This window comes from Merops nubicus, unplaced genomic scaffold (genome assembly GCF_000691845.1).
Source record: "Merops nubicus isolate BGI_N331 unplaced genomic scaffold, ASM69184v1 scaffold14245, whole genome shotgun sequence".
NCBI classification, from domain to species: domain Eukaryota; kingdom Metazoa; phylum Chordata; class Aves; order Coraciiformes; family Meropidae; genus Merops; species Merops nubicus.
The window spans coordinates 4,469-29,468 of record NW_008609052.1 but is presented as its reverse complement, the minus strand read 5'-3'; the positions used below and the strand labels follow the sequence as shown (position 1 = coordinate 29,468).

Below are 25,000 nucleotides of genomic sequence, written 5' to 3'. Positions count from 1 at the left end.
TTATTTTTACAAACCTTTATCCCAAGGGTGGCTGGAAAATGCAAACTTTTACAAGTGTTTTCAAAATAAATACAGCGTGTGGTTTTTAGGCAGACATGTTACATTCGGTCAGATGTGCTTCGAAGAGCGAGGTGTTCTCCAAAAAAATAAACCAGCAAAGCCCCCACTTACCATCCCTTGAAATTAAATAAATGCTAAAGTGCATGTTTGTGAATCCTCTGCTGCATCTGGGCACGCGGGGGACTGTCCTGCACTCAGGAGCTTTGCTCTCCATAACCATGGTTTATATGTTAGTAAATTAATGCTGAGAGGAAGAAAATGCCATGAATGTTTTTTTTCTTGTTGTTGTTTGAAACGCACAAAATGTAATGCAGGGTCACAGATTTTAGGAAGAAAAGGGCAGGTTTAGGTAAAGAAAAGTCACGTTAGCCGAGTGTCGCAATGCCAAGGGATAAATTGTGCAACCCTCAGCTAAATGAGAATAAAAATGTACTTGAAAAATTGCAGCGTGTACTCCAGTGACCTGCACAAAAGTGAGAAGCAGCACGGAGCCTTCCTGAGCATAGAATAATTTTTGGGAAGCAACTAGACGCTGCAACTTCTCTTTACCAAAGAAGAAAATGACAATGAGGAAGGAAGTGCAGCAGAAATCTTGAACATTACCACTATTATGCAAAAAAAAAAAAAAGCTGTTAACTGTTTTCCCCTTGCTGACTGTGTAGATGTGCCCTCAGATGGAAAACTTCTGATATTTGTGACTCCTTGCTACCAGAAATCACATGAGATGATCAAGGAAGAAAAAAAAATCACAATAACTATATTTATATCTAAGGCTGAACTTCTCAGAAATACTGTACCTTGATTAAAATTTCTGGTAGGCTGCAATAAAAATATCAGATGTGAGACTGGCCCAGCAGATCAATTATCATAATTGACAACGTTTTATTAATACATATTGAACTCCTAAATGTTTTGGACGCAAGATATCCCCGTGAAAATGATCCTTAGAGAGGCAGAATGCCAGATCTGGGAAAAGAATCAAGGCTGGCTTGTCTGCTGTACAGTTTAAACAAATATTTTTCATCTGGTCTGCATATTCTCTGCTTTTGTACAAATTTAGCATCTGTTTGTACCTGCATATTTTAGCTTAAGAGCTTTCATTAAGGTTGTGTTTTTTTTTTTAAAGCTTCAAAGCCATAAACATGTATATTTATACCACAGTATTGTATGCTGGTTGTAAAGCTCTGAATTAAGTCATTCTGTGCTTTAGTTTTGATTAGAATGATACAATTAGAACCTGTTATTCTACCAACTAATTACTTGTAGAATGTGACATCTGAAGAATACTACAAGATTACAAATTTAGGAATGAACTGAGAAATGTGCTCTGTTTATATTATTCCCCTATCTTCAGTCAAATCATTGTCATGGAAATGGATTAATACTGGGCCAGCTTCTGTCCTCATCAAAATCTTTCTCACAAAAAAAAAAAAAAGAGTAATAAGGATTTTAATGCTTCGTGTATCAATAAGATTTTAATAGCGGGCTTTGATCTTCTTGCCAGTCTATCACTTGATTGGCCGAGCAGCACCCATCTTCCTGAATCATCATTGACTTGTGTTTGTTTCTGGGAAACTCTCTCTTTTTTTTTTTCCTTTTTTTAAAAAATTTTAGTCATCATTGAACCATTTCTGGGTGGCTTTTGACACGCCATTTCTTACAAGCCCAGCTCAGTGAACGATTAAAGCAGATTTAATTCTCAAATACTAAATTCTCTCACTGAAAGAAAAAAAAAAAAACTCACAGATTCTATGTATGTGCCTCTCTTCAAATAAAGGCAGGCTGGCATTTAGAAGTTAAAAAGGTGAGAAAGAAGAGAGGTATATTTATTTTTGCTGTTGAAAAGCCTTTGGAGGTTTAAATCTTAACCAGGCTGTATGTGTGAATACCTGTTGCACATGAACTAACAAATTAGCAGCAAGAAACCGAGTTTGACAGGCACTCCCAGGCAGGCCAAAAGATCTAGGAAAATAAACCTTCTCCCCAGTGATGGAGCTCCATCCAGCCTCAACATGCTTTTAACTCTCTCTGAATAGTATCATGGACAGGAAACCCATCCATGAGAAATACATCGTCAATAACTCCACACATATCACGCTCATTTGCATATGAATTAACCCAATTTATGGCCATAAAGGCAGACTTTTTGTCAGTGCACAGAAGAAGAAAACAAATTGTTCGGGCAGGGAAGAGCTGCCCACAGTTCTTGAAGATTTGTCCCATTTCTGCACCTCTTGATATTAATGCACACTGTGTTTCAAGTGAGGTCAAAATGACGATGACAGCTCAGATCTGTGTGACGATAGATAGAAGAAGTCCTTCTATCTCTATTTCTATCTTCCTTTTGTATTTGCAGTTTCTTCCAGGTACAGATCTCACAGTGTCTATTAACTGATTATTTCTTTTAAATACGGGGGAGGAAAAAATTTAAAAAAATCCCTTTTTATCACCCAACTGCTTATTAGATTCGGTATTGGGAAAAGCCCTTCATTTGCTCCAAACAAACAGTTCTGTTTTCCACCACTGGCTGTCATGTTTAAAGTAAATAACTTCTCGCCCATCCAGCACCACTGAACTCATTCAGTTGCCAGAACAAAGCCATTGTGTCGAGGTCCACAACAGCCCTTTTCTCTCCTTCCCGGAGCGGGATCTTCCCCGTCACCGCCGTTTGCTCCCTAGCTTTGTAAGCAATTCAATAACGTGCCAATGCTAAACATGTCCATGCTTATTTCACAGAAGAAATGAAGGAAGACTATGACACTATGGGGCCTGAAGCCACAATTCAGACCACTGGAAACAATGGTACAGGTAAGACGTTGCGTGCTATGAGCATCGTTTTTCTTCGGTATCAAGTAGAATTAACTGTGCATGAAGCAGCAAAACAATTTCTTGTTTTCCATCTAACAGTTAAGGAATATTTACATAATTATATTTTTAATTTTTTTTTCCCCTACTTTGATCACAGTGGTGCAGAGACAAACTCATTTGGGGAGGGTCCTTGCTCCCAGTCTTGTGCCCCACAGTGTTTCAGCCCCCAACTCCTTTTAACTGCATCCTTGTGAGTGGAGAGTTGTCAGCAGCATGAGGAGATGTTTTCCCAGCGAGGATGAATCTTGTCTAGTTTAAAGTAGCTGGACCAAGATACAGTACTCTTTTAATGAGACAGACTGTACAAAGAGCTTGATAATGAGGATGGGGTGCACCCTTCTTGGCAACCCCAGATTCGCATGGTGCAGAGAGTAAGCTACTTCAGAGACTGAAAACATCTTTTCAGCAAGACACACATAAACCCCTTACACAGATACACAGACACACACACTTTAAATGCATATTTATGAGATTATTATGTTTCTGCGTAATCTTTTTATTTTCCACTTTCCCCATCTCTTTCTTTCCCCTCTTCTTAGAAATCAATACATTTTGTGGAACAAGAAAAGGGACAGAGATATTTAGCAGGCATCACCTCTGAGCCATCTCTCTCTCTCTTTTATTTTTTTTTCTCTAGCATAGCAAAACAGCAAAAGGTTTCTGTTACTATTTTCTAATCCAAATGAATTCGGGGCTTTACCACGTTCTTTCCAAAGGCCACAAGGCCCCACTCCATCCTCAGCACAGCTGAATGCCATACATCACCCCATGTTTCTTTTGCATTTTGTCACAATTTGAGATGTGGCAGATAGCCCCGATTTGCACGGTTAAAAGTGTGTTCTAGTGTAACTGCTTTTCTATGCATTCCATGATGAGATTTAGTTCATAGGTAATGCTGTCTACAAATATTACTGTAAAAAGTGGTACCTACATCTCGCAAGGATTTTATTACTCACACTTTCCTAATGTTGGTAACACCCACATAAAACCCCAATGCTCTTATTAAATAACACAAGAAATTTACTTTATAATTCTTCAGGGGGGAAATAATAGGAAAATAAAACCAAGTTGCTGCTTTTTTCATCCATTAGATTTCCTGTGCATGAAAGGAGGGTGGCACCAAGGTGCAGTTTATCATTATGTATGTACTTAAGGATGTTGCCATACAGAACTGCATACAGGCGTATTTGAAAAGCTTTTTTATTTCCAAAGGGACGTTAATAAAGTGACAAATTGTGCTTAGCACTTGGAGAAACAGGACTTTAAAAGACGTCTGGTTCGGAAATAAGACTTGATGGTTATCTGAATTACCATTACCAGAGCCTTTGAGGTCCCCTATCAGTCCCTGTGACTTCCTTTGAACGTATTTTCCTTACCATAACAGGCTTTGACTCTTTCATACTTGCAATGTGGTCTGCTTGAGGGAGAGGACTTTGTGTTCTCTTAGCCCCTACCCTTTCAGTACCTGATGGTCTCTTGTGTCTCCTTGGCTTGGGCCTCACAGCATCTCTCTGGGGACAGGGTCCAGTGAGACCCTGCACAGCCCCCACTAACTCTGAGTGGGGTCCTGTCTCTTCTGAAACCAGTTTTCGGGGGGGAAAAGATAAGGGTTGTCCCTACCCAGTTTGGTGCACTGAAAACTTGTGGTTCAAAGAGTGCTTTGCATTTAGGTGGTCTCCATTCAAAATGCAAGAGCTGCTCTGGATATTGCACCTGACAATTCCTTCCCCAGATGCCTGGTGCAGAAGTCCCAGACTCCTCTTCACTCCATCTGCTCTTTGCTGCAATGGACAACTGCTCAAATAACCATTGGGAGTTGTCTACTGCTCTGCTGCTGTTTAATTCAAACCTTTTACCACTGAGGCGTTCAGAGCCACGTCCTTCAGCAGAGGCTGAGGCCTGGGTAGGTTGGGTAGAACATGTTTCTGTAATGGCTGCACTCTCCATAGTCTCCTAAAGCGATGCCAGGTTATTTAGTCAGACTAAATCATCTGATAAATTAAATGCCTTCACCAGTCTCCACCTTGAGTGGAAGATACCAGGTGACAGGAGCTGCAGCATCCTTCATCTAGGTGTAAAACTGCAGCTTGTCTGTTGAGGTGCCTTATCCATTATTTGAGGAGGAAAGGGAAGAGGTCAACCCCTGAGCCACTGGAGGTCCTTCCTGGATAGTCTGGGCAATGTTCAAAGTTTTCTTCTTCAGCCTTGCTATAGGCTTTGGGTGTGTCTTGAGTGTTTGGCCTCAATTTTTTCCCTGCAGATAGTGGACGGATTTAATGCTGGTATTCAATAAAATAGCTGAGGTGAGGCCGAGACTCAACCCAATGAAAGAAGTTGGATCAGTGACTCCTTCTTCAGCAAAAGCCACATCACAGTGGCCTTCTTCTGTCCATAAAAGCCATTTAGGTCTTCCTAATATGGGCTCTTCCAGCTAAGCTAAGAAGGTTTCTCCCATTTGGTGGAGGCCCCAAGACATGCAAGGTCAGGTTTGATGAGGCTCTGAGCAGCCTGACCTAGTTGGAGATGTCCCTGCTTATAGCAGGGGGGTTGGACTAGATGACCTTTGGAGGTCCCTTCCAGCCCAAACATTCTATGATTTAACACAACATGCCTCTTCCTCTTTGACACCAGATCTCGTAGCACTCCATGACCTGTGCTGAGCACAGAGATAGGAGATACAGCATCAGACTCACTCACATACAGCCAACCAGCAAAGCTGCTGTAGGGACCCTCAACAACTATGGCGTATTTTTAGCATCACATTCATTGCAGAATGTCACTAGTGGGGGAAGAAAGCTAAAAGAAAAAGTCTCTTTAATTAAATTATTCTGCTACTGTCAGAGTGGCCACTTCCTAGTGGTACTTAAAAAAAGAAATCTTGTTATCCATACATTAATCAGCTGCATTTTTATAACGAGCTATGGAGGCTTTATACTGGGAAAGCAAAAGTGACCATTAGAGTGAAAATTTTAGTCTTTGGTCCTGCTAAATTAATTTGTAAATATTTCTGGGATTTCTGAAATGGTTACTTGAGAAAATGATGTTTTGTAGGGCTTTTTTTTTTTTTTTAATGTGAAAGAATAAATTCCTACGGCTTATTTTATTGTACCTGTTATGACAGCTGGGATGTTTGCAGAAAACAGATTAACAAATTCCCTGTAAACAAACGGAAAAATTCTCCTGGTTTCGACTACTAACATCTGACAAGCTTTGAGTAAAGAACTCTCAATATAATTTAAAGAAGGGAAAAGAAAAAAAAAACCTTCAGGGGCAGGAAAACAGAAGTAAAACTTGGCAGGTTGGAGGACAGGCCGTTTTCAGGCTGTAATCTGTGTGTACCAATGGGGGCCTCTCACTTCCTGGCTAATGAAGACTGTGGTTTTATTAGCTTTGTTTGCGATTAAGGGCAGCTATCACCATCTTGCAGGACGAGTTCCCATACAAAATAACTGGTCTCCCAAGCTCCTTGAAACTCTCTCTCACTTTATCTGGAAAGGTCCTAAATGCCTCTAAAGATAGCTTCCCTTAATGCGTTTAATTTTTATGTGACACGGCCACATCAGCTTTTGGAACTGAAAATACTTCTGCTCTCCAGGCTCCAATAATTAATGAAAAAAAAGGACTTATTTGGTGAGGTCACCCACCGTAGACCTCGCCGAAGTTCTTGCCTCGTAGAGGGCATGTGTGATGTGTGTGTAGTGTCAGCTCACGAGGAATCTGGGAACATGATTTTCTGTATGGAAAACAAATCAGGGCACGGGGTGGGGGAGCAAGGCTTCCCCCCAAGAAACCAAGAGAGAAGCCTCATGGCTATCAGATGGGTCTTTTTAGTAACACTGGGGGAGCTTCCAGCCACGTTGAACTGTCAGGAACATTGCTGGTGGGAAACCAGATACACGTGGTCACCTTTTACTATTTATGTTAATCTGCAGTGTTGCAGCGCTGGCTGTATTGTTTCAGTTAAGGATCTGTCAGCTTTTCCACTAAATCCCCTTGTTTTTAGGGGTTTATGATGTAGACATAAACATTTGCTTTAGCTCCTGGATTCCATGCACAGACACAGAAGCTAAATAATCCAGAGAATTAGGAAGCCGAGGCCAGTAATATCACAGCAGTACTCCACAGACTGGTGGGTCAGCCTCCAGATAGACCTGGGGGCTGGGAAGAAAGAACCTTATTTAGGTCTGAGTTTGGGATTGAAGCTCATAACATTAACTGAGGCCTTGCTCAGTGGCTTCATTCTTCATCCTATAAATGCAATTGCAAGCTTCAAAACCCCCCAGCCTGCCTGGAGGAGGAGGGGGACATGTAGAGCCATCCTTAAGAGCCATCCTACCCTTTCTCCTTCCTGCTCCTGTATCTCCTCTCTGGAGAAAAGCTCTCATTCCCTGCTTCACAGGTAGTATTTACTGGGTCATGGCCTGAATCTGGAGAAAATAAACTTGTGTTCGTTGGATCTGTTGCTAAGGAAGGAATGGAGATGGGGTAGTGGTAGTGTTAAGACAGAGAGTGGATGACCTTACAACAGTTGGAAGATCTAGACATAACAAGGGCATGAAAAGTCAAGTTTCCAACATAGAAGGTAATGCCTCAGCTTGTTCTGACAAAAACAAAGTCAAAAACATAGTCAGATGCTCTTGTGCATGAGGTGGACTAACTGCCATTTTGTTGTATTTTTCTCACAGCAACAAAATGGAGGTAAGGAACGTGGTCTTGTTCTCCGTACTCACACTGCCCTTCTCAAGAAGTTGTTATTTTTTGGGGAAAAAAGGCGATATTTCTCCTCGTTCTAATAACAAAATGATAACAGGAGCTACAGAAGGACCAAGGGAGGAGCTCGGTGGTGTTGTAGCGATTCCCTGCAAAACCACTGCGATAGGAACAGAAGTTTCCTTCCAAAAACGGGGTCCCGTGCCTTGTGCCATTTGGCCACTGTCAGTAAAATAGTGCAGAATGGTTGAGAAGCTGCTCAGCTCGTATGAAAAATAGGGCATATTTGTCTCAGCCAGAGGATTTGATTTTATCGGCCAAAGGGATGAGGTCTGCATAGACGAGTATCTACTTTTATCAGTGATGGCGAGATCAGGGCTTCAGATCAGGTGCCTTCAGGGTTCCAGTGGTGCCCCAGACAGAGGCCACGTCTCGTTTTGACCAGTTTGAGTGCCAGCATCACTTTGCATTTTTGCAGGAAACTGAAGCAAAGGGTTTTGCTCTCTTCTCGACACCAAGGAGCTGATTAGTCTCTCATTGCCAGTGGTTACAAACCAGTATAACCCTGAAGGGCCATAACCCCTTTGATTTCCATGAGTTTACTCCATCTTGCTCACTGGCATCAGTGAGAGCAGAATTGGGCCATTTAGCATTTTACTTTTACGTGAACTGTGGATAGTTTATGGCATTGCCTCATTTTCTTATTTCACCTAAGGAGAAATACATTAAAAATGTAATCAATCATAAGCCGTTCTTTTCATTTATGGTCAGTTAAAAACAAGTATCTTTAATTCTCTGCCACCAACTGTGTCTTCCAAGACTTATTAATGGTAAAAAAAAATAGAAACAAAATTATCAGCTGCTTTTTTTTTTTATATTAATATTTGCTATAATGTCACAGAGTTTTTCAGGTCTCTTCTCTATGCAGTGTTCATACATGGAGGAGAAAAACTTATTTTTAGTAACAGGATGTTTTGTGGTTGAGCATATATTATGTTTCACGAACATTGCATGGACAATAAAATATTGAGTTTACATTTAAGGAAAACTCTTGAATAGGCTGTAAAAGTGGTTTTAGGCTCGCTGTCCCTGTTATGTTCTAAAACATGTGGTTCTATTTGTAGAAATCTATGAAGCAATACTTTTTTTTTTTTAAACAACCCATTCTCCCACTCTAAGTTAATTTTTCAGGGAGAAAAAAAAATAAAAGGGAGATGTTGTGAGCAATTCTCTTCTCATGCCCACCATGGAAGAGCAGCCTGAGGCAGGACCTATGTTGGAGGAGAAGTGGTCGTGGTCTTTACTACTTGCAGCTACTGTCTCCCATGGAGGGCCTGCCGGGGGGGTCTGAGGGATCTGGGGGCAGCTGGGCTCAGTCCTGTAGGTCGGGCTGCGTTCATGCCAAAAGCTGTGGGTCTCCTAGGAGCCCCCTGAAGGCTCGGGTTCCATAGATGAAGGATTACCTGTATTACCCAAGCCTCATAAACTTCTCCTGCTGCCTCGTAGAGTCCACGTTCCTGTTAATTTAACTTCCCACCTTTACTTCCATCCATGCTGGTGGAAAGCCCGTATTAATTTTATTAGGAGCTGGAGCAAGACCGATGAGGCTCCAGCTGCAGACCCAGCCTCGTAGCTCCAGTAGAGCAGCTCAGCCTGTGTGTTCCCATGCTCGTGGACTCCAGCTCTCGGGGAGGACGCGCTCCAACCCCCCTTTCTTTTCCCTTTCTCTCATTTTAGTGAAGAACGCAAATTGCACGTCGGACTTTGAGGAATATTTTGCCAAAAGGAAACTGGAGGAAGGAGATGGGCACGCAGTCAGCATAGCGGAGTACCTGCAGCGCAGCGACACAGCCATTATTTACCCCGAAGCCCCCGAGGAACTGTCTCGCCTTGGCACCCCAGAGGCCAATGGGCAAGAAGAAAATGGTGAGGCTGTAATTCATTTTTAGCCAGTATCCTGACCTCGTGCAGCTGTTACAATTATAAATGCACTACATGCCTGGGTGTTTACCTTAAAAATTGAAGAACAGCTGCAGCGGCATGGAATTTCATGAGCAAAGATTGGGGCTGTAATTTCAGCGTATTGTGATTTTTCAGTCAGCAAATTTGTATTATTTGGCGGGGGAACTGAAGAGCTGAATTTCAACAGGAAAAAGGCTGCTGCTCTAGTTAGGAAGTTTTAATCGAGTTTTAACGCAACAAAAGACAGAGTAGCCAGCCCATCGCTCGCTCTCCACTGCCCCGAGAAATAATCGGGAAAGCCTCGGTAGGAAGGATTTGGTCAATGGTGTCCGTCTCCTAACGAGCTGGGGCTGGAATGCAAATCACCCACTGATTGAGAAAAGTATTTCTTAGTTTTCCAGCCAGCGAGGTCCGCGGGAGGAGCGATGCCCGTAATGAATCTCCCGGCGGGGTCCGGAGCGGGTCCTGGGTGCGCGCGGGTCCTCCGGTCGGAAGCCCCGTCCCTCCCTCTCGGGCAGCAGATTGCAGCGATTCCTCTCATACCATCCCGGGCAATCAGCCCGTGAGCTGCCATTGATTTGCTGACCTTTTGGCCTGCCTCTCTTCCCCCCCCCTCCCCTCCTCCTCCTCCATCCCGGGGCGCAGACCTGCCACCTGGAACTCCAGATGCCTTCGCCCAACTGCTGACCTGCCCCTACTGCGACCGGGGCTACAAGCGCCTGACGTCCCTCAAGGAGCACATCAAGTACCGCCACGAGAAGAACGAGGAGAACTTCTCGTGCCCTCTCTGTAACTACACGTTTGCCTACCGCACCCAGCTCGAGCGGCATATGGTGACACACAAGCCAGGGACAGATCAGGTGGGGGGCTGGTTTTAAGTGATTTCTTTCTGTAATAACCCCTTAGAGAAACGATATTGCTTTGATTGGCAATCATTATTAATTTTTCATGGCATTTTGAAGATGCAGATCTTTTAATGGTAATAGCTTTAATTGAGGTCTAAATGATTTTTTGATGGTCTCTTCTAATATGATTTAATAGTCTTATGTTCACGATCGAATGAGTGTGTTAATTTCTAATTTAGAAATTTTATTTGCACTTTAACTTGACTTTAGTTTCGTTTTTATGTTCCTCAAAAAGTGAATGAAACTGTAGCATTTTAATTATACATTATTAAACATCTCAGCAATTTTAATTCCATTTTTCACCTAGTTTTGCTTCACAGTGTTGCAAATAGGAGCTCTAAGACATACTAAAAGATCCACTTATATTTTTTCATTACTTTTCAAGTAACCTTTTCAATCACATGAAATTACACGTATTTTGTATAATTGTTTGTAAAACATAATCACACATTTTTAGAAGAGCTCTTCCTACAGTCCACACAGGCTATCACTGGTGATTGTGCCCTAACACAGGCATGCTCTGGAACTGCAGCATCACTATCGTTTGTAGAGCCCAGCAGTGTATCTGCAATAAATCCAAAGCAGTTTTTTTCCTCAATGTGATGCATGTAATATTACATCAGTGCTGCATTTAAGGAAATGCTGCATATCTCAGACAGGTGACTGAGCTTCCCTAGTGCTCCTAAACTGACTTGGAGATAGACCTGTGCCACAAAACTCTTTGTGTACCAACAGAAAAACTACTCCTGTCCTCGCCGGAGAATTCCTTCTGAAAACCCATCTTATGGAGGGCTGTAATGGGAACTCAAATGGCGTGGTTAAAACTTAAATAAATACAAGTGTGCGTTGTGTCAAATTATAAAGGCTTTATTGCTATATTTATTTTTCTTCAAACCCTGAAAAACTTGATCAGCTCTATTTCTCTTGGTAGGATTTTCTCAGCGTAAGGTAAATTCAGTTAGGCAAGCGCACGTCTAATCACGTGATTTTTGCAATTAGCATTTTTAAGAGAACCTTATCTTTCGCTTGATCTTAAAAATCAATATAAATGCTTCTAGAGAGGTTTCTCCTATTCTTCCCTTCCTGTGGCTTTTCCAGTAGACAAACGCTTTTTCACTTGTGTATTTTTCCTAACCTGATCCACCGTAAGGTTCTTCCTTTTGCTTCGTATCATTAAAAACACCAAAGGGAGGAAAAAAACCCACCCAACCCAACCCACCTAGGTATTTATCCAACGCAACCACCTGAAATTTCACATGCGAGAGCGCGCCGGTGCTGGCGCATTATGAATGGTAGCTTTGGTGTTGAAAAGTCCCCCTCATTTGCTCGTGGCATTTACAATTAGTAAATTAAAATGATTGTATCATATTAACAGTGGCACAACTAAAGTTTATAGTAGTCCTCGGAGGGCGACGGGGGGAGACAAAACAGCTGTTGCTGTTTGTTTATGCAACTCAGCAACATATGAGCGCGGGTCCCTCAATGGCGCGCGGCGGGCTGGGCTCTGCTTGATCTTTGAAGGTTGCTGCTGTTTGAACAAACCTCCCTGTGTCCCATGTAACACCATCTGTCTCGCCAGGAATGTGGGAAGAGGCAGCACACCCTCGCAGTTGTCATACCGTTTTGGTGTGGTGGGTTTTTTTTTTCTTCTTTTTTTTTTTTTTCCCTTTCTTCCCTGCTTCTGCAATAGGCTTTTGTGTTGTGGCCGCCTGCAAAAGGCTGACCTCCTACCTTGAGCAACCAGAGCGTGATAATATCATTAAATTTTGAAAATGATTATTTTTTTCTCTCCAAACCCAAAGTCACAGGGCTTTTCTTGCTCATTGCAAGAAGGTCAGCTGCTTTTGATTGTACCTTTATGCCACTTTTAACTGGCCACTTTCCATCGCCCCTTAGAAGAGCACCGGGGGAAAACGTGGCACAAAAGGTAGCTCCAGCCTTCTCCCTGCTCTGTGGTTTTAAAACAGCAGCTCACGCCAAAGATGCAGTTTCTTCAGCTTGGTAATGAATTAAATCTTACACGAAATGCCACTAACGACGGTGTTTCTGTCTTTCCTACACACACAGTAAACAGAATTTTTAAACAAGCCGAGTCCCACATGTTCAGAATCTGCTAGGAATATTAAGAGCCACAAATCTTCTTATAAAACAGTTTCTCTCATCGTAAGATACCTTAAAGCAACACATTTCTGATGAGAGACTTAGGAAATAATTCTAAAGCAAATATCGAATGCTCGTGTGAAAGTACTTTCTCATTTGTTTCGGTTTACTGCCAACATTTTGATTTTTATTGCAACACTGATGAGACAAATAAATGTACACGCAGACCTTTTGGTCCACTTGATAAATTCAGAGCCACGTTAATTTTGGGTTTGTTTTTTTTTAAGCTAGAAAGCCATGTTTTCTCTTGCATAAAATTCACGTTGTTATCTTTTTTTCGTTCTTTTTTTCTTTTCTTCTTCTCCCAGCACCAAATGCTGACCCAAGGAGCGGGCAATCGCAAGTTCAAATGCACTGAGTGTGGCAAGGCCTTCAAATATAAACACCATCTGAAGGAACACCTGCGAATTCACAGTGGTGAGTAGCGGAGGTGCTGGTGTTCTCATTTGCATTTTGTTTAATTAGCTGAGTTTTAAAGACTGCTTAAAATTTACACAGTTCTGCTTCTGGCTTCTTGGAGCTACCAAGGTATTTCATAAGTGATATCTGAGTCATCCTCATTTATCATGCTGTTAATACCACGGTCTCGATGAAAGATTTGGAAATAGTAAAGCTTCCTGCAAATAATAGAGACTGTTTGTTCAGCAGTTTGAGTTCAGAAGCGGTCACTCATTTTTGTGCCATTGGACCCTGAAGAGTCCCTAAGAAAAAGTCCCCCCAAGTGAAGCACAGCTCATATTCTCACATAATGAGTAAGCACAAAGCATCTCTCATATTGAATGACTTTGGCTCTCTAGACAGACGCAGCATTCTGCACATGAAATGCCACCAGGCTCTGTCCACGCACAAACCTCCACCCAAGTTGATGTAGAGATCCTAACATCAGGACTCAGTTTCTCACACTGTGCTCATTTCCAGTGAAAATTCCCTTTTTTATAATTTTTTTTTTTTTTTAAAGTTAAAAAAAAAATATATATAATTTGAACAGTCTGGATTTGATTTGACTCCCTCTGCCCCAAGGTGCTTACCTGTGACTTGCAATGGACAGTCTGGAACCAGTCTCCACCTTGGCAGCTCTTGCTGGCTGGAGACTGTGGTCCAAACTGACCTCAAAGTCTGTAGGAAGAGGAGGATGAAGTAGTGGTGGTGTGTGGCCATATTCACAGGATCAATATTTCCCTTGCTATTAATCAGCGGATACAGACGATCGGTTGAGTATCAAATGTGATCATTTGCAATTATAGCAGCAACAGTGATAATTAACATTTGGTTTTAATTATCATTTTAGGTGAAAAACCATATGAGTGTCCGAACTGCAAGAAACGTTTCTCCCATTCTGGCTCCTACAGTTCGCACATCAGCAGCAAGAAGTGTATTGGTTTAATCTCTGTAAATGGCAGAATGAGAAACAATATCAAGACGGGTTCTTCTCCTAATTCTGTATCTTCCTCTCCTACTAATTCAGCCATTACACAGCTGAGAAACAAGCTGGAGAATGGCAAACCACTTAGTATGTCTGAACAAACAGGCCTACTGAAAATTAAAACAGAACCACTAGATTTCAATGAATACAAGGTTCTTATGGCATCACATGGGTTTAGTGCAACTAGTCCTTTTATGAATGGTGGACTTGGAGCAACCAGCCCCTTAGGAGTTCATGCTTCTGCTCAAAGTCCAATGCAGCACTTAGGTGTAGGGATGGAAGCACCGTTGCTCGGGTTTCCTGCGGTAGGCAGTAATTTAAGTGAGGTGCAGAAGGTCCTACAGATTGTGGACAACACGGTTTCCAGGCAGAAAATGGACTGCAAGGCTGAAGAGATCTCCAAGTTGAAGGTTTACCATATGAAGGATTCCTGCTCTCAAGCCGAGGAACAAGGAATTACCTCCCCCAATATTCCCCCCGTGGGTCTTCCAGTAGTAAGTCATAATGGTGCCACTAAAAGTATTATTGACTATACATTAGAGAAAGTCAATGAAGCCAAAGCTTGCCTCCAGAGTTTAACCACAGACTCGAGGAGGCAGCTCAATAACATTAAGAAAGAGAAGCTGCGAACCCTAATAGACCTGGTAACTGAAGACAAGATGATAGAGAACCATAACGTATCCACTCCATTTTCATGCCAGTTCTGTAAAGAAAGCTTTCCTGGTCCCATTCCGTTGCATCAGCATGAGCGTTACCTGTGTAAAATGAACGAAGAAATCAAGGCAGTCCTTCAGCCTCATGAGAACATGGTTCCCAACAAACCTGGAGTGTTTGATAAGCAAACCCTCTTGCTGTCATCAGTACTTTCTGAGAAAGGAATGACTAGCCCCATCAACCCATACAAGGACCACATGTCTGTACTTAAAGCATATTATGCTATGAACATGGAACCCAACTCTGATGAACTACTGAAAATTTCCATTGCTGTTGGCCTTCCTCAGGAATTTGTGAAGGAATGGTTTGAACAAAGAAAAGTCTACCAGTATTCAAGTTCCAGGTCACCATCACTGGAAAGGGCCAGTGCCAAGGTGGCGCTGGCTGCCACCAACAACACTCCCACTAAGGACTCTTTGTCGGCCAGATCTCCAATAAAGCCTGTGGACTCTATAACTTCACCATCTATAGCTGAACTCCATAACAGTGTTACTAATTGTGATACTCCTCTCAGGCTAACAAAACCTCCTCATTTTACCAATATTAAACCAGTTGATAAATTGGACCACTCTAGGAGCAATACTCCTTCTCCTTTAAATCTTTCTTCCACATCTTCTAAAAACTCCCACAGTAGTTCTTACACTCCAAACAGTTTCTCTTCTGAGGAGCTTCAGGCTGAGCCTTTGGACTTGTCTTTACCAAAACAAATGAAGGAACCCAAAAGTATTATAGCCACAAAGAACAAAACAAAATCTAATAGCGTAAATTTAGAACACAACAGTGTTTCTTCGTCATCTGAAAACTCAGATGAGCCACTGAACTTGACTTTTATCAAGAAGGAGTTTTCTAATTCAAATAATCTGGATAAAAGCACTAACCCGGTATTTGGTATGAACCCATTTAGTGCCAAACCTTTATACACAACACTTCCACCACAGAGCGCATTTCCCCCAGCCACTTTTATGCCACCAGTCCAGACCAGTATCCCTGGGCTGCGACCATACCCAGGACTAGATCAGATGAGCTTCCTACCACATATGGCCTATACCTACCCAACTGGAGCAGCTACTTTTGCCGATATGCAGCAAAGGAGAAAGTACCAGCGGAAACAAGGATTTCAGGTAAATTGTGACAACTGTTGGTTTGGTTTGGTTTTGGCTGATTATTTTTTTTTTTTTCTTCTTTTTGGAAAGGCTAGACTTTAGTATTTTCTGATATGTCCTCTTACAGGAGAAAAAGCCCAAAGCTATATTCTACATTTGCAACAAAATCAGCAGAGTTTATTTTAGTCTGAACTTGCAAAAAGGCAGTAGAGTAGGAAAAGAAACTGCAGTTCCCTGAAGAGTATCTCTGCTTGGATTCAGAAGCAGTATCAATACCTTTGAACAGGCATAACGCTTATGGTTCTAGTCTATTGTGAGCTCAATAGTTTCTTATTAGAATTGTATCATCATCATAATAATGTCAGTGAAAAATCCCATCCTGTAGAAAATAAAGAAAAAAGGAAACTTTATAGGGCAACTGATCTCTGCAGGGCATAAGTACATTTCAGCCTGGGTAAAAGGCGTAGTGGAAGAACTTGGATATCACCCCCACACTTGGACGCAGTGCTGGATCCCTCTAAACAAAGGTCCATACAGTCTTGTAGCAGCTCTATCACACTGAAAGCCCTCAAAGCTTCCATCTCCATGTTTTTTTTGGGGGTATTGTTCACCCACCTTGCATGGGAAAAGCGTTCTCTCTTCTCATGAATGCCTAGGGATGAAAAACACTGATGTGTTTCTCCACCATAGCCCCTTCCTTCAGCCTACCTTCTGCCCTTCCCAGACTACCAGTCCTTTAATCCTGCCAGTCATCTGGAACAGCTTTGAAAAAAACCAGAGATTAAACAAAATTATTTGGAGAGGGAGCAGCGAGGGCCCTTAATCGCAGACAGAAGTCTTCCCTTGGACACATAATCTGGGTCAGCACTTCTTCGTGCCTGGGTACAACCTTTAATCCCTTTCTGGGGTCATCCCAGAGTCAACACACGAGCAGTAGAGGATTTTGCCACTTGCATGCCTATGACAAAGAACCACTCCACAGAAGTCATGTACTTTTACAGCTTTTTGCTGGCTGTATTCAGATAAAACGTTCAGAGTTTAGTTAAATGAGATTAACTGATTATAGATTAATAATTTTTTCTTTTTTTTTTTTTACATTTGTGCTGTTCCCCTATGTCCTGTTACGGTCTATTAGTAATTTTACTGACTAGTAAATGTTTTATGGTTTCAAATGTGAAAATCAGGTATGGTTTTACATTACAGGCTGTAATCCCTCTTTGCACAATAGGAGCATAAATAGCACTGCACCTCCATAACAGCTGTTCCACTATTCCAATTTACAGTACATCTGCCCTCTTTGTAAATGTATTTAAGCCTATTTAATCTTCTCTAATATTAATTAGTGCAAACCTAGTCTAAGAAAACTGAACTGTGTGATAGCAAATGGAAATGTATGTTATCATGCAAGTTTGCACTCTCTTTGGATCAAGACAAAATAAATATCAAGAAATTTAATAATTTACTGATCCACATTCATTATTGCTTAATGCTGAAGGCTGTTTTAACATAGATAGAACATTGATAAAAAGTGTTATTAATATTCCCTATTTCAAATTACAAAATTAAATATAAAAATATAGCTCGAGGCCTTTAGTCGGGAGACATACATTTAAATGGATTGCATAATAATAACATTTGTACCTAAATATAAAATTCAATTAAAACCTTTCTACAGATAGATCCAACTTTCAGTGTTTTGAACGGAAGGATCTCCTAGATCTTGCTTACATTCACCCTCGTAAAATACTACAGAACCTTTTGCCATCCATGAAGAGCCTCCCCTTTGCATTTCCCATTCCTTGAAACTATTCAGCACCAATATGATAAATACCATCTGCTTGTGTCAATGATATTGTTGCAAAGTCCTCCCAACCATAAAGTTGGTTGTGAAGGAAGAGGAGTAGGCGGCTCCTCATTATTCCCACCCTTCCCATCAGCTGTTGTTTCGCTACCAATGGGTTCCTCAGCTAAGAGGTTCCACCAATCCTAAATGGAGATGTCTCTAACTTTTCTGGGGTGGTTGGTTCCTCAGTGGGAAGGAGCAGTGGTGGAAGTGGGTGTCGCTGACGGGTGGTTCCCTCGCAGGGAGAATTGCTTGATGGAACCCCAGACTACATGTCCGGCCTCGACGACATGACGGACTCCGACTCCTGTCTGTCCCGAAAGAAGATCAAGAAGACAGAAAGTGGCATGTATGCGTGTGACTTGTGTGACAAGACATTCCAGAAGAGCAGTTCCCTGCTGCGACACAAATACGAGCACACAGGTAGGGTGGCTGCACGCACTGAGGGGAGGGTTGAGGTCCATGCTATGCTCTTCACAGCGTTTCATGAGTGCGCTCGTGCAATGAACTGGTCAGCGGGTGCTGAGGCATTCAACAGGGAAGGAACAACACCTATTGCTCAGTCCAACTTATTTTTTATTTAATTTTCTTAAAAAATATGATTATTTCTTGGGAAAGGATGTGATGGGGTGAATCATAGAATGGTTTGGATTGGAAGGACCTTTAAGAGTAATCTAGTCCAGCCCCTTTGCACTGAACAGGGACATCCTCAACTAGAGCAGGGTGCTCAAAACCCCATCCAACCTGTCCTGGAAAGTTTCCAGGGATGGGGTTTCTACCACTGTTCTGGGCAACCTAAGCCAGTGTCTCATCACCCTCACTGTAAAAAGTCTGCCTTCTATCTAGTCTAAGCTATATCTTGGTAGGTGTCAGGTGGGCTCATGTCACGTTGAGTGCAGTGGCAATTGTGGCACTCAGCATCCCACAGGATGAGCCCTCTTCCAACAGGGCAGGCCCTAGCACTCAGAAAGGACTGCAGCATGGTCAGCATGGAGCCTGGCACTGGAAGGAAGAGTGACAGGGTATTTCTTCTTCCTGAGACACTATCTGGCCCTGCACCATTTAATCCACAGAAAAACTTCCACTGATGTTAGCAGCTCCAGAGCTGGCTCTAGCCAGGTTATCTGAGAGTAAACAGCTCATGGGGGCTGCTCTCACTGATTTCAGACACCAGCAGCACTGGCAGGTTGCATTTCACTTTTTCACTTCTCAGTGAATGCCCGGGGAAGGTTTCTTCCCTTCCTGAGTAGGAACTGATTTTTGTCTAGTTCAGGGAAGCTTGTCAAAGCTCACCACGGATTGTCAGCTCAAAAAATATTTTGGTTTGAGAAAGACCCTCCATCACACCTATGCTGGCCGTGGTTCCTCTTGCAGGGAGTGCTCCCTCCCCTGCTGTCAGCCAGGACAGGCAGGAGCCCGGAGGTGGAGAGCTCTCCAAGGGGGACCCCTCGGCTCAGCATGTCTCAGCCTGGGGAAAATGGGACCGGAGCTCCCCAAATAATAGAGATATCAAGTTCTGTTAGACAAAGGGAATGTGAATTATCACGTGAATTATTGTGCAGCAGGACATAAACCAAACTCCAACTTCCTAGAGTTAGAAAAAGCTTACTCAGGAGGAAACTTTCCTTAACTTTGAAAGCTGAGTCCCACTTCAGGAAATGAAGCAAGTCACATCATCCTTCAATCTCACCATGTGACAGTAAAAAACTTATACTTCTCTATTAATACATCTTCCAGGCCCCACATAACCATTTGGCTTTTCACATATGAAAAATTTACAATTCAGAAGTGGACTGTGCCTTTAAAAAAAAAAAAAAATCCTTTACTTTGTTATTTTTCCTTCTTATACTTTTCTCCCAAATTTTAAACTAATCCCACGCAGGAAAATAAAAAAGGAAGTTAATATACATGTGGGATTAGGAAAGAAAATTAAAAGCAACATTTTGGACTAGATCAGCTGGTTCATTGCCGGAATGTGCTTCCCACTACATTATTCAGATCAAATTGTTTATTCAGGAGAAGAAGCTTTGAAGGCTTTACGTCCCTGCACCTTTCCTCTCCTGAATGATTTTATTACAGCCATCTGCAAACATTATGGTTTACTACACGACTACCGTAAAGCTCTTATGTTAGAACTGGCCTTCATATATATCAGGATCTGGACATATGGTTGAATCCCATAAAGTTGGTAGTCCATAAGGTCGACAGACATATGGTTGAAAGGCTGAAAATTTGACAAGCTGAAATGTGTGCAATCACCTTGATTTGCAAAATAAACTGCATTTGTAAAAGCAAAAATATGTTCTGGTCCTTAAGTAGCACAGGAACCTACTGCCTCAAAAAACACCACACAGCTGTGGTGCAGGGACTCTCCTCCTTTGCTCTGTCCCTTTCAGCTTCTCAGCTCTACATCTGTCCGTTTTATGGGACTCAGCCTCATGATCCAGAACGTGTAGGCAGTGTCCTATCTAATAGGTTAGAACAGCAGCACCTCCTCAGGCTTGAGCATGGCATTTAGAGACAGGAAGGATGGTCTCTGTGGCAAAGCCCTGGGTGCTGAGAGCAGCGAGCCCTTTTTCTGCCTTGCCACAAACTTCCTCTGCCAACTTCAGCAAACTGCTTCGTCTTTCTCTCACCTTCACCCATCTTTGAAAGAGAAGGGAAACTCTACCAGCCCACCCCTGCGGCGTGTTGTAGATCTTAATTCATGCAGGCTACAATTCCGTGGTGGAACTCTCTGGAGAAGGTGTGAAGTGTTCCTAAGGCTGCGTTGGCTCGCACGGAGCCTCCACCCATCACGCTAACCATCAGGAGAGGTGCTTGGGAGCTCTGAAGACCTCAGCTGGGCTAGCCTCCATAACTCATTCACAGCCTTCAGGAGGCACGCTGCTCTGGGACTTTGGCTAATGGCACAGCGTGCCTCTTCAGCAAATTTCAAATCAGTTTGATAGTTTTTTGGGAAAAGCTTGTAATTGCTTTAATAACCTAGGTGCGAAATTGCAGCCCGCGTTCAGTGGGAGGGACTTAATTGAATGTAAAGACATCTTCTGCATTTGGAGTCATTGTGACAGGAGGCCTAGATTTTTTTTCAGTTGATTTTTGGAAGCCTAAAGAAGAGGGAAAGCTGCTTTTTCTGAGCGTGTTGCTGGTTTCTGACCAGCTGATCACGATCTGTTGTTACTTCATTAAAAACATATTTTAGGAGGAATTGGAACACTTCCTGCCTTTCCTGGAGAAGCACAAATAGTGGATGTTGTTTAGACTGAGGTCCTTTTTTAGGTATTTTTTTTTTCTGATACTTGGACCATCAGATTTTTCTGTGACACCACTTCTCATGGGCCACATACCTATTGCAACCCTGCTAGGACAAGGGTTAAAAGAGTCAGAGACCACGTTCCTCCTTTGCAGCCCCGAAAGATTTACCCCAGAGAAGTTATTTGGAACAAAAACTAACATTGACATGTAATGCTACGTGAGCTGTCTTAATCTTGTGCAATGCCAACTACTGCAAAGGAGAAACCAGGAATGTCACAGGTACTGCAGTGGAGCTGAGTTTCCCTGCTAGGACAAGGAGAATGGGATTTGGCTGGTTCCATGTGTCAGAACCCAGAAAAGTCCCAGAACTTTCCATAGGACCATGTGGCCGCAGATCAAGGAGCTCTGTGATTACCTCTATACACTGTGCCTGCCATAGCTTGAGTAGAAAAAGGGCCCCAAATTTCACAATCAATCTGTAATTTTTAATTTGTGGTATTTTGCAACAGCTTCTAGCTTCATGTAGAGAAGGAAATTTTCCTGTGTTTCTGCAATGAGTGAAATGCATTGGTTCTGGCTGGACTGAAATTTAGCACAGAGGCCACTGCTTGCTGCAGGACCAAATTCTGCCAAGTTAATTTTGGATGCTATTTAATTTTAAGAGAAGTTATGAGTCCATTTTGGAGTTTGAACTTTACAGGACCCTATTTCTTTAGAATCAGAGCATGCAATACTGTAATTAGGGTGCAGAGCATGACAGGTAGGACAGGAATTCAGTGCTCATATTATTTTCCTGTGGTGTCTTATGAACCAAACCTAGAGTCATAGAATCACTTTGGTTGGAAGAGACCTTTAAGACCATAAAGTCCAACAATTACCCAGCACTACCAAGCTTTGGTCAGGCTGAAATTAGCTGAGTAGATACCACTTCATCTGCAGGCATCTAATCTCAGATTTCTCCAAGCTACTTAGTTCAGGGTTAAAGACACTTCCCTTACTAAAGGTGAAGATGATGGTTGGCTTCATGGCAAAGTACTGGTGCCATTTGGTGAACAATAAAAGAAATCTTTGCTTCAGATGAGTAGGGAAAACCATAGTGGGTGAGCAGGTGAGCAAACAGAAGGGAGCACCTAGGAAACAGGGAAATAATCCTGGCTCCCAGGTAGCAATCCAGCCCCCCTGGCCATCAAGTGCTGTGCTGGGCTGATTCAAGAGGAAGGTGAAGGTTAGAGCTTGTTCTGCTGTTGTCAGCCCCCACGTGTGCCACACACCAGCTTCATCGTGGCTCTTCAAGGAAACTTGCAGCGTGCCTGGTCTGCAACAAAAGCTGGAAACAGTTTCTCAAAATCCTACCTAGAAATTTCAAATCCTTTCATTGTTGTTCTATATTACATCATATTCTATTTTATTACTTGTGTGGGCTGCTGAGGGCCTCATAGCTGTGCTAGTGCTTTCATCCTTTCCTTTTCCACTGTATATTTTATTAAGACCTCTTTTTTATTTTTGTAGCTTTCATGCTGATGCAAGCACGGGTTTTATTTCCAGATTGATTCTGTAAACTAAATATTGTTCTTGAGCCTGGTAGCAAATCAGCTCTCTCTGGCTAGTATTTTGAATTCCCAGCTCAGGAGTTTTCTTTATTTAGAGCTTGATTCATAAAAAATTTACATGCTATTTTAAGGTTTGAGTTGGTTTTTTGTTTTGCTTTACTCTGATACAAGTTTAGAATTCCCCATTTTACACTCAAAATAATAAAAAAAGGATATATTCTGTGCTTGTGAAATTTGCTCTGCAGACAAGGTCTCCTGTTCAAAACAGAACAGGTGCAGCTTGGGCAATTATATATAAATTGCATTTATCTTGCACCTTTGACCGCTTTGCTGTGCTCTGGCTGCTAATCCATCTCCATTGGGACTCCATCTAACATCCAAACCCCTCAGCAGCTTCAAAAGAGCTGCCTTGAAAAAAAATAAAAACAAACTGCCACAAAAATGTTTCCTCCTTTCCTCCAAAGGGTGGGATTTCTCTTTGGCCCCTTCCCACAGAAGAAAGACCCACTTGCCTTAGGGAAAGGATGGGTGATATTTAGTCTAGGACCAGTGGCAGCCTATGATCTGATATCTCAAGACTTTTAGACCACTGCAAATTTGAAGCATAGTTTTTCAGTTAAAGACTTTTAAGGAAGATCAGGAGATACTTACTGTTAGAGATTTTTGTTGTTGTTATTGTTTTGTTTCAACAGAAACACAGTTTTAGAGCCTTTGCAAATAGATTAGTTCTAATTTCCCCTCTGTAAATTGAGCGCAGGCCCCTGTGGGAACCACTTTTTGCAGATGATGGAATGAAAAAAAAAAGCCCAAACGTTTCCCTTAGATATTTGAGAGAGATTTATCATTTAGTTTCACAGCAAAATGAGGCCTCTACATCACACATCCACCTGACGACACACAAGTGCTTTGTGAGCCCTCCTGTGAGCTGCCTTTGGTACCTCTCTCCTGGCTCCATCCTCCATGGATGACACAGGTCATCTCAGATGAGACTGGATAAAACCTGTGGGGTGGGATGTTCAAATGTGCTTCCCTTCAACCCATCTCTACTTCACCAGTGTTATGAGACAACACTCTTACTATGTGCTAAATGAGTAGCTGATAAAGCAGCCAGGACTGCCTACAGTTGTAGGTTCTTCCACATCCACCTACAGGTGTAGGTTCTCCTCGTCCACCTACAGTTGTAGGTTCTCCTCGTCCACCTACAGTTGTAGGTTCTCCCCATCCACCTACAATTACAGGTTCTCCCCATCCACCAACAGCTGCAGACTTCTCCCCATTGCCAGTGTAAAACACCTTACTTCAGCTTTATTTTATGGCCTACTAATGCATTTAGGGATTAGGCACTCCTTTTCAATGGCTGAAATATTGGGTTTTGCACACAGGGGGGGAAGAAAAAAAATAATTCTTCCACAAATGTTCAGAAACCTGATACATTTAAAAACATATTTCAATTAGTGTTGTAACAGCTGCACGCTGAGAGCTGCTAAGGTATGTTGTGTGGTGTCTGAACAAAGAACTTTGCTCAAGCTGTCATGTTCCCTCAGATCAAAACTGAGTCCTTGATATGGAGGTGGCAGACTAAATAGCTCTAGTATAGCCTTTTTAGTAAGGATAGAAATTAATATGAAAATATGAGGTATTTTAATCTTCTCATTTCTAAATTAATTTATAAAATATGGATGATTTCCTGCCAGGCTACCTCTGTGCTGGCTGGGGGGAGGCCCCAGGTAGCATGAGCAGGGGGTGCAGTGTGGAACAAATGCTGTGTGTGATGAGCAAAGCAGGGAAAGACTGAGGGATGAGCACATCACCCAGCCCTGGGGAAGGAAGGGTGGAGGCAAGTCTGGGTGAGGAGCAGTGGAGGTGGTTGACTTCTGTTTGAGGAGAGGAAAAGTGCTGGGCAACTGGCTAGGAGCACAACTGTGGGGTGAGAAGGGTGTGGTGGGCATCAAACGCAGTGTGCACCAAAAACCAATAAGGAGATGTGAAGGAACAGAGAAGAAACAGAGTTGTGGAGAAGTGGAACAAGACAAGGGTTGGGCTCGTCGATGTTGGGGAAAAGTAAGTCAGAGGGAGGGACTGAGACAGCGTGGGTGGTTCAGTGAGGAGAAGGACACGAAAAAAGTTGCCAGGGAAGAGCAGAAGGTCTATGAGGAACAAAGAGAGGCACACAATTAGCAACTGTGGAGATGCTGGCCAAGGTAGGGGAGAGTGTTGCTCTGAGCAGGCTCAGCAGGAGAGCTGGGGCGAGGCAGGGGTGCAGCCAGCTGGGTGCTTGGTAGTGCTGGGGTCAAGAGTGCTTTGGGATTTTGAGCTAAGTGACTGTGCTAAAGCCTCCCAAGCTAAGACTGTGGGATTTCCCCACCGTGGCAAAACCTGGGCTCCGAATCACAGGTAGCTGGCTCCTGGCTCTGGATTTGCTGGTCAAGGCTGGAGGTTCAAAGCCA

The 25,000-nt window shown here is 42.6% G+C and overlaps 1 protein-coding gene across 1 annotated transcript in view; it reads left to right on the top strand.

Annotated features, from left to right (window-relative positions):
- ZEB2 (zinc finger E-box binding homeobox 2) overlaps nucleotides 1-25,000 on the top strand; it is a 32,362-nt gene that overhangs the window by 3,010 nt on the left and 4,352 nt on the right. The window contains exons 2-7 of the mRNA XM_008940487.1: nucleotides 2,797-2,868; nucleotides 9,376-9,564; nucleotides 10,246-10,460; nucleotides 12,974-13,082; nucleotides 13,954-15,923; nucleotides 17,991-18,171. Of these exons, the coding sequence (XP_008938735.1) occupies nucleotides 2,797-2,868; nucleotides 9,376-9,564; nucleotides 10,246-10,460; nucleotides 12,974-13,082; nucleotides 13,954-15,923; nucleotides 17,991-18,171 (2,736 nt within the window). The remainder of the gene's footprint in view (nucleotides 1-2,796; nucleotides 2,869-9,375; nucleotides 9,565-10,245; nucleotides 10,461-12,973; nucleotides 13,083-13,953; nucleotides 15,924-17,990; nucleotides 18,172-25,000) is intronic.